Source organism: Tachyglossus aculeatus, chromosome 12 (assembly GCF_015852505.1).
Source record: "Tachyglossus aculeatus isolate mTacAcu1 chromosome 12, mTacAcu1.pri, whole genome shotgun sequence".
NCBI classification, from domain to species: Eukaryota; Metazoa; Chordata; class Mammalia; order Monotremata; family Tachyglossidae; genus Tachyglossus; species Tachyglossus aculeatus.
This window is the reverse complement of record NC_052077.1, coordinates 33,935,647-33,954,703: the sequence shown is the minus strand read 5'-3', so window position 1 is coordinate 33,954,703 and position 19,057 is coordinate 33,935,647. Positions and strand designations below refer to the sequence as shown.

The 19,057-nt window shown below is 39.8% G+C and overlaps 1 protein-coding gene across 8 annotated transcripts in view; it reads left to right on the top strand.

The window, feature by feature from the left end:
• Window positions 1–19,057, top strand: part of NEK1 (NIMA related kinase 1) — a 129,141-nt gene that overhangs the window by 30,422 nt on the left and 79,662 nt on the right. For 7 of the 8 annotated variants that reach the window (XR_005453380.1, XM_038754950.1, XM_038754953.1 and 4 more), the window contains exons 5-11: window positions 2,474–2,571; window positions 5,799–5,882; window positions 7,961–8,028; window positions 8,147–8,233; window positions 12,114–12,168; window positions 15,087–15,287; window positions 17,183–17,243. Coding sequence is in view for 7 of the 8 variants with exons in the window: in XM_038754950.1 (XP_038610878.1) it covers window positions 2,474–2,571; window positions 5,799–5,882; window positions 7,961–8,028; window positions 8,147–8,233; window positions 12,114–12,168; window positions 15,087–15,287; window positions 17,183–17,243 (654 nt within the window). In the remaining variant the exon portion in view is untranslated. The remainder of the gene's footprint in view (window positions 1–2,473; window positions 2,572–5,798; window positions 5,883–7,960; window positions 8,029–8,146; window positions 8,234–12,113; window positions 12,169–15,086; window positions 15,288–17,182; window positions 17,244–19,057) is intronic. The other variant, XM_038754952.1, reaches the window with a different exon arrangement.

Below are 19,057 nucleotides of genomic sequence, written 5' to 3'. Positions count from 1 at the left end.
AATGAATGAATGAATAACTGCCACCCTTTGACCCCAGGGAACCTGTCACTGGCCGTAGGATGAAGTGTGATCCTATTAAGGAAGCTGTTGGGAAGGAGATTGAAGTTGGAAAACCTGTTTGCTTCCTCCTCCCATAGCAAACTGCATCTCATCACCTTTGAGAAAACTCCAAAGGCCTCTGAAAAGAGCCTGGTCTTTCCCCTCAGTGTTGTGGCCCTGCATGTCCATAATAGTAATTTCATTCATTTACATATTTATATTTATTTATAAATATAAATTTATATATATACACACATATATATAAATATAGTACATATTTATTACTCTATTTATTTATTTATTTTACTTGTACATATCTATCCTATTTATTTTATTTTGTTGGTATGTTTGGTTTTGTTCTCTGTCTCCCCCTTTTAGACTGTGAGCCCACTGTTGGGTAGGGACTGTCTCTATGTGTTGCCAATTTGTACTTCCCAAGCGCTTAGTACAGTGCTCTGCACATAGTAAGCGCTCAATAAATACGATTGATGATGATGATGATGATTCATTCATTCAATCGTATTTATTGAGCTCTTAAGTAATGCCTTAACATTTCCTTCCTAAAGGCTGAAAATGCTTAAAAGTGCCATTGGACATTTGACTTATGCGATATCTCGTAGATCTTTTTAGGAGATCATTGTTCCTGTGGCGCAGAATTAAAGTCAAGCCAGCCTCGAGGGAAGAAAGGCCAACTAACAGTCTGCGATTGTCATGACCCCCTTGAGTAGGAAGTCAGCAGTGGAAGACATGGGAGGACTGTGATATAAAGAGTTTAAGTGGTTTTGCCAGGGTCACATTGCAAACCCGTGACAGAGTCTGCAAGAGTCTCTTGACTCCCAGCCACAGTTATTTATGTGAAAGGACTGGGTTCAGTTGAAGGGCTCTCATGCTGAGTTCATTCTTGTCACCAAAATAATGAAATGAAAGCATAATCTCTATGCTTGCTAGACATATTTATTACAGCTCTTCTCTCCCAGGATTATGTGTTCCTTCTTTGATTCCCCTCTGCCTTTTGATTACTTAACCCAGGTCATTGGGATTTTCCTTTTTAGACTTCTTTGCAATCAATCAATCAATCAATCGTATTTATTGAGCGCTTACTGTGTGCAGAGCGCTGTACTAAGCGCTTGGGAAGTCCAAGTTGGCAACATATAGAGACAGTCCCTACCCAACAGTGGGCTCACAGTCTAAAAGGGGGAGACAGAGAACGAAACCAAACATACTAACAAAATAGAATAAATAGAATAGATATGTACAAGTAAAATAAATAAATAGAGTAATAAATATGTACAATCATATATGCCTATAACTAAAGTTTTCAAATTTGAAAGTAAGTGTTTGTAAATTTTGGATATCTGTTCAGTAGGTGATGATCCTTAGAATAATATATTTTTCCGCATATAGCACGCAACCTCCTTCTTCATATGAATGTGCTTTTAGAGAAGGAGCATAGCTGTAATGGATTTTAAAGATGGCATTGCATATAGAGCACTCACCCACTTAGGAGATAAATGCAAAGTTTACTTGGATAAGCATTTCCCCTCCCCTTTCAGGCTAAGTATTTTGTTGCACTGAAATAGAATGATTAGGGTCTATTTCAACTTAAAGTAGACAATGACATCTGTAGTGGGGTAGAAGGAAGAACCTTTTTGCCGAATAGGATGTGAAAGAAAATACTTCGAAGTGAACATCATTGTGGGTTTTTTTGTTTATTGTTTTGATCAATGTTTTTGGCTCTTGGGACCACATTAAGACCTGAAAAATTTTTTTTTCCTATGGGAAACTCTGTTTAATGCTCCTTTGTTTTATTTTCATGGAACCCGTTAAAAGTGCTAACCAGGGATTGGCAGCATATTTTTATTTCTAGAGGTTCATAAGGTGTGACTAGGCAAGAATATTAAAACTGCTTAATGGTAGAGTCTTGTCTTCCAGCTGATACTTATGAAGGGTCTATGCAACTGGGATCAATGTTAGGTAGCTCTCTTGAGAACATGAAAATTTCCGCAATGTCTCAAAGCGGCGGGTTCAGCCAACTTATTAGCCAACCCAGTGGCGTCAAAAAACACTTGGAAGAACAGTGTGATGATTGCGGTACTTCTGTTCTCACGATTAGGGGTACATTGTCCAACATCCCCAACTTTTCTTCTACCCAGATGTACCTATCGGCCCTTACTATATCTGAATTTATTTAAATCTTTTATTACTGTTAACATTTGCCACCCACACAAACTCCTTTGTAAATGAAGTCAAAAAGCCTAATACCCACCGAGTGAACTAGACTCAAAATCACCCCCTTCGAATTCTTATCTCAGTCCTTTTTAAGTATTAGCTCTAACGTTGTTTGATTTTCAGTTGAGCAAGTTCTTTGAGTGAGAACAACACATAACTAAATTTTTAACCTAATACCTAAATCCTTGTTTTCTCTTTCTTTTAGAAAATGGCTCTCTCTACATAGTCATGGATTATTGTGAAGGAGGAGATCTGTTTAAGAGAATAAATGCTCAGAAAGGCATCTTGTTTCCAGAGGAACAGGTAACCTAAGTGTATATGGGATGCTATATGTTATTCTACAACCGTGAGATGGTGGTAACAACTGTTATCATTACTCCTTGTACTATTACTGTATTTTTACCACATTGTGCTGTATTATTAGTGCATTAAATGCTTGATAGGTACCAAATACCAATCTAACAATAGTAATAATTGTGGTATTTTAGTGCTTACTATGTGCAAAGGCCACACTAAGCACTGGGGTAGCTACAATGTAAGTAGAGGGGACGTGATATCTGTCCCACAGGGAGCTTAGAGTGTAAGAAGGAGGAAGAACAGGTATTGCTTCTCCATTTTACAGATGAGGAAACTGAGGCACAGAGAATATAAGTGACTTGCCCAAGGTTACACAGCAGGCAAGTGGTGGAGCCAGGATTAGAACCCAGGACTGTGCTTTTTTCACCAGGCCACACTGCTTTTCAGTGTCTTATTTCTGAGCAGTGAACTAATAATAATAATAATAATAATGGCATTTATTAAGTGCTTACCATGTGCAAAGCACTGTTCTAAGCACTGGGGAGGTGACAAGGTGATCAAGTTGTCCCACGTGGAGCTCACAGTCTTGATCCCCATTTTACCGATGAGGGAACTGAGGCACAGAGAAGTTAAGTGACTTGCCCAAAGTCACACAGCTGGCAATTGGCAGAGCCGGAATTTGAACCCATGACCTCTGACTCCAAAGCCCGGGCTCTTTCCACTGAACCACGCTGCTTCTATACAAGATAATCAGATAAGCATTTTGAGCAAAGAAAATTTTGAATCAACTAAACTTCGGCCTTTATAGCTAGGAGAGTATAGTTTTGTCCCCATTGAGGGCTTTGGGTTACTTTGGAATGAGGGGAAAGCAGATAAAGGGGGCATAAGGAAAGAAAGTGGGGCGAAGAAGCAGAGGAAGAAAGGGGTAGATGGAGGAAGCAAGATAAGAGAACTTGAGGGTGGATAGAAAGTGGGATTTAGAGTGGAGAGGATCAGGAAGAGGTGAGGGTTGTTCGAGATTGAGGATTATTAGACAGTGAGCTTCTCTCTGAAAGTGGGATTGCCAAGGGGTCGATGGGGGTGGTCTGAAAAAGATGATGAAAGGAGTCTGCAGTGTGTGAATATCTGTCAGTGAGGTTTTGAGAAATGGAAGTAGCAGATCTTCTGAAGAGCGATAATCCATAAAAGATTGGTAGTCTGGGAGAGAGACTGGTATCAGAGTTGTAGGACAACCAGTCAGTCAGTGGTATTTGTTGAGTGCTCACTGTTTTTTGACGCTTGGAACAGTTCCATACAACAGAAGTGGTAGATAGATGCGTGCCTTGCATACAAGGAGTTTACTGTCAACAAATCGGCAGTTGGATGAGGGTCACCTAGGAACTTTAGAATCAGAGGCAGGAAGGGGACAGAAGGAGTTGAGGCTTGATTTGAATTTGATGCCTCACAGATGTGCAAAAACCCAGAACTCAGACAAAGAAATTTAGGGCAGAAAAAGGATACTTAACATACTTTGGATGCTTAACATACAAAGGATACTTTGTGAGGTGTAAGTAAATTATTAGTTAATTCAGCAAATAACTGAGAATGGTCGTCAAGGTAATTAATTTCCACTTTTACAGAAGTCAGAGATGAATTAGGTCCACGAGTTTCAAGAAGCATCTTCACAGCGTCTGCAGAATACACCATTTCCTCTCCGTCCAAACTGCCGCCACACTGGTCCAAACACTTGTCATATCCCATTTCGATTGACTGTCGCATCAGCCCTTTTGCTGAGTTTCATGTGTCCAGCCTCTCCCCTCTCCAGTTCATATTTTACTCTTATTCCTCTGTGACTCTCTTTTGTTCATTTTTCCTCAGAATCTTGCAATGGTTGCCCATTTGTCAAAGCATCAAGCAGAAACTCTTGAGTGCAGTGGCTTTAAGGCACTCAGGAGTTTCCCCCCCGCTTACCTTTGTTCCTCCCCCGTTACAGCTCAGCCCACACAGTTTGTGCCTTTAATGTGAGCCCGCTGTTGGGTAGGGACCGTCTCTATATGTTGCCAACTTGTACTTCCCAAGCGCTTAGTACAGTGCTCTGCACACAGTAAGCGCTCAGTAAATACGATTGAATGAATGAATGAATATCAACCCAATAACTGTGCTTCGCTTTCATTTTTCTCACTTTCAATCTTTTTTTCATGCCTGCCTTCATACCTGTAACTCCCCTCCCTCGCGACTCACGTATTCACACCGTCTCAAGGAGGTTTTCCCAGCTTAATCTTTCATCAGTGCTCTGCACACAGCAAGCGCTCAATAAATACGATTGATGATCTCCCCACTACTGCCACTTCAGCATTTCTGCATCACCTAGTCACTGGAGTCTCTTCGCCAGTGCCACCCCCAAGGCATCTAGGGAATTATTTTCCTTCCCCTGCAGCAGCTCTTCTGTCTGCATCTGTGAACTGGGTTGCTTTCTCCTACCTGTAATTTAAGTTATTGTTAATAATAATAATAAATAAAAATTATGGTACTTATAAAGCGCTATGTGCCAAGCGTTGGGGTAGATACAAGTTAATCAGGTTGTCCCATGTGGGGCTCACAGTGTTAATCCCCATTTTCCAGCTGAGGTAACTGAGGCACAGAGAAGTTAAGTGGCTTGACCAAGGTCACACAGACAAGTGGCAGGGCTGGGATTAGAACCTACATCCTCTGACGTCCAAGCCCGGGCTCTTTCCCCTAAGCTATGCTGCTTCTCACACGTGTCATTTTATTCTGTTTTATTTAGTGTCTGCCTCCCATCGCTAGATAGGTAGCTCCTTACAGGCAAGCTCTTACAGTAAATAGTTTTTATTAATTGATTTAGGGCCATGCAACTGCAGTGACAGGCTGGGATGCAAAATTCTCGGGCTGTGTTTCCAGGTAACATAGTGGAGAAAGAAGCCAGTGGATTTAGCTCAGGATTCCCATAACTCCTTTGTAACCTTTCATGCCTGTAGTCTTCAGCATGAGATTTCATGGTTAAATAATTTTAAAGATATAATAGTTCAAAATTACTTTCGGTAGAACTAGAAGCCAAAGGCCTTCCATCCATGTAATTCTGAGTCAGATTAAAAAAAAAAAATGGATACCCAGGAAACTCTGCACATAGTAAACTCAATAAATACCATTGATTGATTAGTAAGACTTTAAACAGTGTTGTGTAAGCAATCCTTTCAGAAGTTGATATTAATTTGACCATTGATTGTATTTTCTAGATCATGGACTGGTTTGTACAGATTTGTTTAGCGCTGAAGCATGTACATGACAGAAAAATTCTTCATCGAGATATAAAATCTCAGGTCTGTTGAGATATCCCTCATGTGGTTTAAAATGTAATTTTCGCAATTTAAAATTCTCACTCTCAGTTTTGTGGTTGGGTAAGGAAAATAACTTGAGCAGTCATCTTTAAAGATTGTTAAAATTTCCTTTGACCGTTTAGGTAAGTTAATGTGTATTTGTTTGTCTTCCCCTTTAGACTGTAAGCTCATGGGCAGGGAACGTCTCTACCAACCCTGTTGTACTCTCCCAAGGGCTTAGTACAGTGCTCTGCACACAGTAAGAGCTCAGTAAATACCATCGGTTTATTGATTGATTTGTGAAGTTGTGTTCTGACTTCTTTAGAGAAAGTATAAAGTTCCTTAGTACCAAGGTGATCAGCGGGCCAAACAACCTTTCCCGCCAGGCTTGGGGAAGGGTCCTTCCCTGTGGTTTCTCGGTTCTAAACATCAAGGTTGTCCAACTAACTGTGAAGAAAGATGAAATAAAAATACTTAGATGACTGATATTTAGGTGACTTTCAAATATAGAGTATCTTCAGGATGTGATGCTGATTTAATTCTGAGGGTACACTAACTCTAGCACTCAATATGGCACTGTCATTTCTACTACAACGTGGTAAGTTGTTTTCTGGAAAACGGTGATGTTGTTGGAAAATGGAATGTGTTAACTGTGGTGTCAGTGGCAAATAAGGAGTTAGGGTGAAGATGGTTCCGATAGCTGCAGGGCTTCTGCCGCACCCGATTAAATTCAAGAAGGATGTGGAAGATTAAAGACAATAATACTAGTGATGATAATTTGTAGTAGTTGTAATGGTATTAAACTATTACTGTGTTCAGAACACTGTACTAAGTGCTGGTGAGACTATACATGGTCTGTGTCTCTGAGGGCTCATAACGTGCCAAGCAGTGCACTAAGGGCTGAGATAGATACAAGATAACCAAAATGCACACACACTTCCCAATCCCACATGGGGCTAATAGTTTAACAGAGAGGAGAAACAGATAGTGCCTGGGGTTTAATCCTGACTCTGCCCTACTTACTTGCTCTGTGACCTCGTGGGGCAAGTCACTTAACTTCTCTGTGCTTCAGTTTCCTCAGCTGTCAAGTGGGGATTTAATAAATGTTCTCCCTCCTGCTTAGACAATGAGCTCCATGTGGGACGGACACTCTGTCCGACCTGATTATCGTATGCGTCTACCCCACTGCTTAGAACAGTGCTGGACACATTGTAAGTGCTTAATAAATACAATTATTATTATTTCCAGTAGGTTCTGCAGCAACTCACGGGGAGTCCATTTGTAACTGCTTAAAGTCAATTTCCAATAAGCAGTGAATTTTAAGTGGCTGTCATTGGTTACCAGTGCAAGTCCTACTGTATAACTGGTACCCTGTGATCCTGTTATTTTACATGAAACAACATTCCCATTTCCCTGCCACATGGTAGTAATCTTGTTCCCCTTGTCTTCCATTATGCTCTACCAAAGTTGCATTCTAAAATGTCACATTCCGACAGGACTGCAGAGACCAACTTCAGCACAAAATGGTCAGGAAGTTCTGTCGATCGACCGAAATGTGTAAATTTCAGGAGAAAAAATATTCCATGGTTATCTAAACTTAAGCTTTGAAAGAATTAGCCATTATAGCAAATGGACTTCTTTTAGTAAATGCCTTTCCCAGTTGTTATTGGGATTTGAAAGAATTGAAACAGTTTTAAAATGCTTTATTCATTCATCTTGCCCTTTTCTTGTGAGTAGGCGGGGGCTGAAATTTCTGAAATTCCAGTTTAGAAAGCCGTAATAGCTGCAGTAGTAGCAACAGCACCCTGGTCACTTTGAATACCTGCATATCCTATATGTTTTTGCACAGTTCACATGGACAGGTCATGTTAGGTGGCAGTTTACTCCAGTTTATTTTATGTTATTTTGTTGGGTGCATTGAACATTTTTAAGAGGGGAGTGTATCAAGTTTAGTACTGTTCAGTTTGCTGACTCCTGTGTTCTGTTCCTTCGCATATAATGATCTTTTTTGGATGTTGAAGTTTCTGTTGGTTTTTTAACTGAATTGGATTGTTCCTTTTTATTTTCTTCCCCGAATTCAGAATATATTTTTAACCAAAGACGGAACGGTACAACTAGGAGATTTTGGGATTGCCAGAGTTCTCAATAGGTAATGGACTTCTTTTGTGTTTGTTTTGAAGGGACTGTTTCATCTGAATTTTAGAGAAGATCAACATATTCAATGTTAACTTTTATGCCACACTAATAATCCTGTCTTTTTATTCTAGTACTGTAGAGTTAGCTCGCACCTGCATAGGAACGCCATACTATTTGTCACCAGAAATCTGTGAAAACAAACCATACAATAATAAAAGGTACTTGAAATAGCACAACTGTTCGCGTTTGGGGTGTTAGCTTAAAACCTTGCACTTTTAGTTTTAATTAGCCTTCAGGAAGCTTATATTCCCCTGTAGTATGTGATGTATAAAGGGAAGTCTGAGATTGCTAGAATATCAATCAATCAATCAGTCGTATTTATTGAGCGCTTACTGTGTGCAGAGCACTGTACTAAGCGCTTGGGAAGTATAAGTTGGCAACATATAGAGACAGTCCCTACCCAACAGTGGGCTCACAGTCTAAAAGGGGGAGACAGAGAACAAAACCAAACATACTAACAAAATAAAATAAATAGAATAGATATGTACAGGTAAAATAAATAAATAAATAGAGTAATAAATATGTACAAACATATACATATATACAGGTGCTGTGGGGAAGGGAAGGCGGTAAGATGGGGGATGGAGAGGGGGACAAAGGGGAGAGGAAGGAAGTGGCTCAGTCTGGGAAGAATATATATGATGATGGTGTTTGTTAAGCGCTTACTATGTGCGAAGCACTGTTCTAAGCGCTGGGGGAGGATACAGGGTGATCAGGTTGTCCCACATGGGGCTCACAGTCTTCATCCCCATTTTACAGATGAGGTAACTGAGGCATAGAGAAGTTGTGACTTGCCCAGAGTCACCCAGCTGACAAGTGGCGGAGCCGGGATTAGAACCCATAACCTCTGACTCCCAAGCCCGGGCTCTTTTCACTGAGCCACACTGCTTCTCCTATATACACACACACACACACACACACACACACATACTTATATACTTATATACTATACATATATACTTATATACTATATATATATATACACTTACTGGGGGATAGAACCCAGTAATATTGATGATATTTGTTAAGCACTTACTATGTGCCAAGCAAGCACTACTCTAAGTGCTGGGGTAGTTCCGAGGTAATCAGGTTGTCCCATTTGGGTCTCACAGTCTTAATCCACATCTTACATCAAAAGCCCGGGCTCTTTTCACTGAGCCACACTGCTTCTCCTATATATATATATACACACACACACACACACACACACACACACACACACACACACACACACACACACATACATACATATATACTTATATACTATACATATATACTTATATACTATGTATATATATATATATATATATGTATACACTTACTGGGGGATAGAACCCAGTAATATTGATGATATTTGTTAAGCACTTACTATGTGCCAAGCAAGCACTACTCTAAGTGCTGGGGTAGTTCCGAGGTAATCAGGTTGTCCCATTTGGGTCTCACAGTCTTAATCCACATCTTACAGATGAGATAACTGAGACACAGAGAAGTTAAAGTATCTTGCCCAAGGCCACACAGCAGACAGGTGGCAGAGACGGGATTAGAACCCAAGTCCTCTGACTCCCAAGACAGGGCTCTTTCCGTTAAGCCACGCTGCTTCTCACTATTGACTGATTGGAAAAGGCTACACACTGCGCAGTTTTGACTATCAGTGCCACTGTCATCAGTTCACTGTGGGAACCTATCCTGGAAGAGCCAGGTTTAATATATTTATGAGGACTGCGTTTTTCTAAGTGCGTTAATATATTTACTGTTTTAAAATTCCTATTCCAATCTGTTCCCTTTTTGCCCAAGCATACCTTTTTTTAGTAACAAGATGATTGAGCCCGTTTTTCCCAAATTTGAATAATAATATAATAATTGTGCTATTGAAGTGCTTATGATGTGCCAGGCACTGTACATAAGCATTTGGGTAGATACAAGATAATTGGGTTGGACAAAGTCCATGTCCCATACAGGACTCCCAGTCTCAATCTGCATTTTACAGATGAGGAAACAGAGGCACAGAGAAGTAAAGTGATTTGTCCAAGGTCACAGAGCGGACAAATGATGGAGCCGGGAGTAGAACCCGGGGCCTTCTGACTCTGGCCCGTGCTCTATTCTCTAGGCCACCCTTTTTTGCTTCTCAAAAAGGTATTCTCATTCAACTCTACAGGATTGTACAGGCCAAAGGTCCTGCAAGCGGTCTAAATAACCATCGTGTTCTATCTAGTTTGACACCCTTTCTCCATAACGACCGAAGTGACGAATGCACATGACCTTCAAAATGCAGACGTCCCAGGCCCATTAATTCACAGTTCATTTTTACTGTTTACACAGGCTAATAGCATTTATATTAGAACACTAAAATTGTACTCTCATTAAATCACTTCCAGTTACATTATTCACCTGTTATAACAACTCGAGGTGATTTAAAAATTTGATCACTCTAATACAAATTAGCAGCAAAGTTAAACCCTTTGCATTTTGAAGTTTTCGGCCGCAGTGGAGGTTTAGGCAGCCAAGAATGGGTTTTGTTAATAATAATGATGGTATTTGTTAAGCACTTACTGTGTGCAAAGCACTGTTCTAAGCGCCGGGGGGGATACAAGGTGATCAGGTTTTTACATGGGGGGTTCACAGTCTTCATCCCCATTTTACAGATGAGGGAACTGAGGCACAGAGAAGTTAAGTGCCTTGCCCAAACTCATACAGCTGACAATTGGCAGAGCCGACATTTGAACCCATGACCTCTGACTCCAAAGCCCGTGCTCTTTCCACTGAGCCACGCTGCTTGTGTTCATCAATCCCACCTCTGTGACTGCATTATTTTATTATTTATTTTTGGCATTTATTAAGCGCTTACTATGTGCAAAGCACTGTTCTAAGCGCTTGGGAGGTTACAAGGTGATCAGACTGTCCCACGTGAGGCTCACAGTCTTAATCCCCATTTTACAGATGAGGTAACTTAGGCTCAGAGAAGTTAAGTGACTTGCCCAAGGTAACACAGCAGACATGTGGTGGAGTCGGGATTCGAACCCATGACCTCTGACTCCAAAGCCCGGGCTCTTTCCATTCTGAGTAGCCCTAGTCTTCTTTGAATTAGCAGGTAAAAGTATTGATGGCAAATTATTTTGGCAACTAGATTAACAAGGGAGAAAGAATGGAAAATCTAGTTGCAATTCAGTAAATTCCCGATCGCCAGGCATATTGAAAGATCTAAATAAGATTACTGGTAGTTTTTTCTTCAAAAAATAAAGCTTTATTGAAAACAGTCTAAAAACATCAAGATTCCTCCTTTTATCATTTTGGAACATAGGCTGTTAGGTAAGATCCATCTGAAGTAATCATTTTACCACACAGAACACAAATCTTCCCAAGTACACAGAAACATTTCCATATTTCCTAAAGTCAGGAACCAGTTGATCAGTGGTATTTATTGAGCGCTTACTGTATGCTGCCCTCTGTACTAAGCGCTTGGGAGAATACAGAGTCGATAGACATATTCCGTGTTCTCTTTGGGAGAAATATGGAAACTACAGACTGAGGAGGCAGCGGAGTATAAGAATATATCCACAGGTGCTGTGGGGCTGGCGTTGTGGTGAGGAACCAAATGCTCAAGGGCTTCAAACCCAATACGGAAGGGACTGTGAATAATAATAATAATAATAATGATGGCATTTGTTAAGCGCTTACTATGTGCAAAGCACTGTTCTAAGCGCTGAATAAGGAGGGGAAAATGAGAGGTTAATCAGGGAAGGCTTCTTGGGGAAGATGTGATTTTTAGTAGAGCTCTGAACCTGGGGAGATTGGTGGTCTGTATTATTAGACCACCAATAATAATAATAATTATTATTATTAGATATGGAGGAGGATGGAGTTCCAGGCCAGAGGGAGGATGCAAGCAAGGGGTCACCAGGGAGACGGACATGATCGAAGTACGGAGTTAGAGGAGCTTAACGAGCGGGCACCCCAGAGCAGCCTCAGTACGAGTGGGAGAACTGAGATGACTCTGAATGCTTCTAATTGTGGAAATACTGTCTCATTTTTCATCCTTAGTGACATATGGGCCCTTGGGTGTGTTCTCTATGAGATGTGCACACTTAAACATGCAGTAAGTAAGAGCTCTCTAAATTTCTGAAAGTAACTGCTACTCATTTAATGGAGTTTCAAAACTGTCTTTGAACTGTATCAGATTGGAAGTGGTAGAGGAGTTCTCTTGCTTTAGTACTTTCATTTCTTTGCCCTCAGCCACGTGGCTTAGCTTCATGATCCCTTACTTTTTGTGTAATTATTCAGTTTAGATAATAATGTGTATTTTTAATTCTTTTCTGTAAATCATCATCATCATCATCAATCGTATTTATTGAGCGCTTACTGTGTGCAGAGCACTCTAAACGCTTGGGAAGTACAAGTTGGCAACGTATAGAGACAGTCCCTACCCAACAGTGGGCTGTAAATAATAATAATAATGGCATTTGTTAAGCGCTTACTATGTGCCAAGCACTGTTCTAAGCGCTGGGGGGAGAAACAAGGTACTCAGGTTGTCCCACATGGGGCTCACAGTCTTAATCCCCATTTTCCAGATGAGGTAACTGAGGCACAGAGAATAAATCATTCTGTTACCTACAAAAATTAAAATTAATCATCTTGTACCAATTATTTTTTTTTCCATTCTTCACGTTGTAAAACACACTTTGCCCAACCAAACCGTCAGAATTAGCCAGTTTCTTTTTGACATAAGAAGACCCCTTTTAAGCTGTTACTCCTGGAGATGGGTGTTGGACCTATTTAAAGGATTCTGTCAATAATCTGCCTCAGTGTTTTATTGAAATTGAATAACCCTTTAAAAATTAAAAAAGGAGAAAAGATTATTTTCTTTCATGTTGTACTGTCCCAGGCACTTAGTACAGTGCTTTGCATGCAGCAATGAGATTGACCATCTGACTTTAACTTTTTAGTAAAACCTGCCCAGTACGTGATATTTTTTCAGTACTTCAAAGTGAGTGAGGGCCACTTCACAGCACAGGCAAATGATGAAGTCCTTGCTTTCTAAGTGCTCAGATTCTATGATGATATTTTTCTTTCTGCCTTTGTTCATTTAACATAAATATGTGTTGCTGAGGCTTGTCGTGGGGTTTTATTGAAATATTTTTTTCCCGCTCTTCCTAGTCAGCATAAACTAAATTAATTATCTACATGATCCAAATGGTCTTCCTTAAAAAATGGGAGTGTAGATTATAATTGGTACAGTCAGATATATGGTTATTGGGTTTTTTTGTGGGTTTTTTTAAACAAAGAATTAAACAGTTCTCCTACATAGCAGTTTTGCTCCCTTTTTTTGAGAGAAATAAGAACTGAGATGTTTTTTCTGCAATGTAATGGAGAAACGTACCTCCTCTGCTGTTACCATCTCTGAGGAAAAATGTTCCATTTCCATTTAGCGCTTAGTACGGTGCTCTGCAACACAGTAAGCGCTCAATAAATGCGATTGAATGAATGAATAAATGCGATTGAATGAATGAATGAATTTGGATAAATTTTTCTTTAAAATTAAAGCTATTTTAACAAAAATTCAAAATACATTTTTCTTTTACAGTGGCTAACTACCCACTCATCTCTAGCGCTGTTTAGTGTACTGTTGCCCTAAAGACAGTGACCATGCAATGCTTTTGTTGTTGTTGTTAGAAATAAAGAATTTTTATTTATCATAAAATTATGATAAATTATGATTTATCATAATTTGAATTATGATAATTCAATTATCATACTTGAATCATACTTGATTAATCATACTTTATCGTACTTGAATAAACCCCACCTTTGTATTCAGATATAGATGAGGAGTTTGCAAAGGATTATTTCCCTAAGAGATGGTATACATCTTTAACATTTTAGAGGTGAATGGTGTAAAAAGTTCCTGATCCCAGTTTTCCAAACAAGGATATGGGATGAGATTAGTTTGCTTAGGTTTATGCCCAAATTTCTTTTACTTTCTTTCTGGAAAGGCGCTGTTACTATTACTTGGAACCTTTTCACCGTAAACTACGTGATTTGGTAGAGTAGGAAGGCAAGTGGATTAATTAAAAAGACCAGGAAACGGACAAAGTTGTTCAGATATTGGGACAGAATTGGACAAGAGCCTATCTGAAATAGACAAGCTTCATTTCGATCAGTTATCAATACTTTGTTTATCCGTTCACCTCCTAATCCACCCCGTATTACATTGCATTTTTCATAAATCCCTAAATGTCACATCCTCTCTTCCAGGGTTCAGAGTCAATAGGTGAGGTTTATGCATCAGTAGACTCTTTGGTTATACTAGGAATAACATAGCATCTTAAAGGAACCTAGGTTTTAGAGAAGGAGGTGATCTTTGTCCGACTCCAAAAATACTTCAGATATTATGCCCGAGTTAAATTATACACTAATTTCTGCTGTAACGCATGTTTTCAACACACATTTTGGTTGTAACACGCCTCGCTAATGTTCTCCTGTCAATTCAAGCCTGTTTGGGCTTTGCATTCTGCATTATTGAAGGAACTGCTCCAACACGTGTTGCCTGTGTACAGCATCAGAGTGGATGAGTACTGCAGCCCAAGTTGTCTTTCACGTAAAATTCTGTAAGATCACTCCTGTTATATTATAGAAGTGTCTATACAGTCATTTTCCCTATACTATTGATTTCTTGGAGAACTTTGCGGTAAGGAAAAATTCATGGTTTAAGACTCAACCTATGCCCATTGGCCCATGAGTACACACAACCACTTTTTCCTACACCGTCTTGTGTTCTATCTTAATAGATGCGAATGGTCAGAAGACCGTTCCCCAATTGTATTATACGGTTTATCCCGAAATGTGTATTCCGAACATGCGTTGTAGAAGAACTGTGACAGTATTTAGGAATCAGTAATACCTCTATTTCTCTTCTGTAGTTGTTTGACCTAGAGAGCCTATTTTCCTTTTATTAGTATGCCAATTGTTTTATTCCTACATGTTGATTTGGGTTAATTTAATCTTTTGTAATTATAGTTTGAAGCTGGCAATATGAAAAATCTGGTCTTGAAGATCATTTCTGGATCCTTTCCTCCTGTTTCTTTGCATTATTCCTATGATCTCCGTAATCTGCTTTCGCAGTTATTTAAAAGGAATCCGAGGAATAGACCATCAGTGAACTCCATATTGGAGAAAAGTTTTATAGCCAAACGGATTGAAAAATTTCTCTCCCCCGAGGTACGTTTCATTCTGTTGTAATGAAGTGTGTATGTATAAAATCGTGTAGTTCTGTCTGGTTTTCAGATCGCACAAATCCAGTAATGAACAGTAGCAAAATGATTACTACTTGCAGACTTCCCGTTAATGGAAATAATGTACATTCCACATTTAGGATGTGGTGTGACTGCTTCTCATGAGGGAACTAAAAGTTGAGGATCATATTGAAATTATCAGATGAATGATCAAATTATCATATTGAATTATCAAATTGTGTCATCCAAAGAAGTAATTTTATATGAAACTGATACTGAGCTCTTTGTGGAGGGATTGAAGCATTTGATGAAACTTTATTGGGACTAATTGTACTAGCAGAATTTTGAATAACAGTGGCATCTAGAGGATTTGTGTGTACGTTTATAGATATCTCTGTGTGTGGCTGAAGGGATGTGCGTGTGTCTAGATATCGGTGTGCTACAGACGTCCTCATAGAGATCTTTTCTCGACATATCCTTTCTGGGGAAACTTATAGTCAGGATTCCTGAGTTTTGCCTCGCTGCCTCATCGTCCTCGCTCCAGTGCTTCTGACTATGGGTGGGGACCTTGAGGTGCAACGGGAATGAACGCCCAGCCCCCCCAGAAACACATTTTGCTGCAGAGTCCGGGGCCACGGGTGGCTCCGCTTCCCGCCTTTAGTCCCGACTGATGAGCCTCACAGACTCACCCTGGACTCGGACCCTGCTTTCCCACCCAACCGCTCCGTGTGCTCGCCGGCACAATTTGTGAGAGGGGAAACTGAGGCCCAGAGCGGGGTTTAATGCCACGATTCTTCACCGGGCGCGTGGAATGCGCTCCCAGTGAGAACTGGGAAGACCCCAAATATCAGAGGGCTCCATTCTGGGCCTTTAAAGGTTAAATCATCTTCACCTCTGTTCCTCCTCTCCCCGGTCTCCCTATTTATTGTACTTGTACATATTTACTATTCCACTTACTTTATTTTGTTAATATGTTTTGTTGTCTGTCTCCCCCTTCTAGACTGAGCCCGCTTTCAGGTAGGGACCATCTCTATATGTTGCCAACTTGTTATCCTCTAACAAGCGCTTAGTACAGTGCTCTGCACACAGTAAGCGCTCAGTAAATATGAATGAATGAAATCATCTTCACCTCTGTTCCTCCTCTCCCCGGTCTCCCTATTTATTGTACTTGTGCATGTTAACTATTCTATTTATTTTATTTTGTTAATTTGTTTTGTTGTCCGTCTCCCCGTTCTAGACTGTGAGCCCGCTGTTGGGTAGGGACCATCTCTATATGTTGCCAACTTGTTATCCTCTAACAAGCGCTTAGTACAGTGCTCTGTACACAGTAAGCGCTCAATAAATACGATTGAATGAATGAAAATGCTAAAACGAAACAAAAATCCCAAAGTCTCGAGTAAAATGGCAACTCCTGACAATGTTGCCAACGTGTGATTTCCTGTCTTTCCAAAATCTGACATTCACCTTAAATACTTCATTTTATGCCACCAACACTGATATGCAGTGTAGAGCCCGGAACAATTGGACTTGGAAAGTACAAAGAACCTATTTATTGTACCTTTGACATGGGACGTGATGGGGAAACCTCTAGGTGTATTTTTCCAAACACACTTTCCCGTCTCTTGAATGAATTCTGATTCTTTAAATCCCTGCTTTGCAAGTGAACGATTTCCCCTCTGTGAACAGCAGAGCAAGGTAAAATACATCAAAAGCTTATTTGGTTTAAAGTAATTATTCCTGCATAGTTAGTTAAAATGGGGTCTGTTACTTTAGGTAGCATGAATTAATTGTATCAAGAGTTTGTGACATTTCCCTCATTCTTTCTTAGCCTTCTAATGAGCTAACATGTCTATTCAACTTTTGTCGTCTTTTTAATGTAAGCTTATAGCAGAAGAATTTTGTCACAGAGTGTTTCACAAGTTTGAAGCTCATCCTGCACCAGGTAAATAAAGCATGATTGGGTACTTTTGAGCTGGCTTTGAAGCATTAAAAAATAACTATTATGATTTGAACCCCTAATAATGAACAAATGAAAGGTGAAGAAAATAATTTAGGCCCCTAATTGCCCAACTGCAAAAATGTTCGGCCCGTGTTTTTAAACATATGAAGCCTGGCTAATATGGATTAATCTATAATAATATTAAAATAGACAAAGCTCCTCAAAATTCAGGTGATAAATTATACCTTGTCGTCTTTAAACTAAAAATAAGTTGTTAACACTCAGAAAAAGTGCTGTCTTGAAGTTTCAAATTGTATGTATCAATTAGTAACTTTTCCTAACAAAATGTTAGTGCTTTCAAATAAAAGCGTATTTGCCGTTTAAAGGAAATACAGAGCGTCTATATAAGGATCATTAGTTTGAAAGCCAGTTGACTAGCGTTTGTATTTTTAGTGTGTATGAATCAGTATGGAATGTATAGTCTCATTTCCCACCTTCAGATGATAGTTCTAAATACAATTCAAGGTTCCTGGTTTCACATTATTGCTAATCCTGGGGGAATACTTAATACTTTCCTGAGTGCTTTATAGAGTGGAACTATTATTTAAAATTATATCACCACCTGTTCTCTTATTTTGCATATTGTAGAATTAGCATTAAAATATCACTTATAAGCACATGGATATTTACAAATACTTAAAATACAATGGAGATGTGGAGAACTAATTAATTTTGACACAAAGAGTGAAGAAGTTAGAAGGGTTTAATAAGGTACCTTGCGGTTTGACCATAGGTCTGGATGTATGTTAACAACTTGTACTGCCCAAGCGCTTAGTACAGTGCTCTGCACACAGGAAGCGCTCAATAAATACAATTGAATGAATGAGTGAATGAACAAAGCATTGTAAAATAATGTCAGAGACACTGTTATCATCATCAGTGGTATTTACTGAGCAACTACTATGTGCAGAACACTGTTCTAAGCAGTTGGAAGAGTGCAACAGAGTTGGTATAAACATGTTCCCTGCTCATAGTGAGCATATCTAAAGGATCTACAAATCCCTTTTGAGCAGCTAGGTTTATAAAGAGCACTGAGCATTCACCAATCAATCAATCAGTCATATTTATTGAGCGCTTACTGTGTGCAGAGCACTGTACTAAGCGCTTGGGAAGTACAAGTTGGCAACATATAGAGACAGTCCCTACCCAGCAGTGGGCTCACAGTCTAAAAGGGGGAGACAGAGAACAAAACCAAACATACTAACAAAATAAAATAAATAGAATAGATATGTGCAGGTAAAATAAATAAATAAATACAGTAATAAATATGTACAAACATATATACATATATACAGGTGCTGAGGTGAAGGGAAGGAGGTAAGATGGGGGGATAGAGAGGGGGACGAGGGGGAGAGGGACTCTGGAACACCTCTAGATTACCTGTAGTGATCTTGTTTATTAATAATAATAATGATAGTAGTAATAATAATAGCATTTGTTAAGCCCTTACTATGTGCCAGGCACTGTACTAAGCGCTGGGGTGGATACAAGCAAATTGGGTTGGACACAGTCCCTGTCCCAGGTGGGGCTCATAGTCTCGACCCCCATTTTACAGATGAGAAGCATTGTGGCTCAGTGGAAAAGAGCCCGGGCTTTGGAGTCAGAGGTCATGGGTTCAAATCCCAGCTCCGCCACTTGTCAGCTGTGTGACTTTGGGCTTCACTTCTCTGGGCCTCAGTTGCCTCATCTGTAAAATGGGGATGAAGACTGTGAGCCCTACGTGGAACAACCTGATCATCAATCGTATTTCATCAATC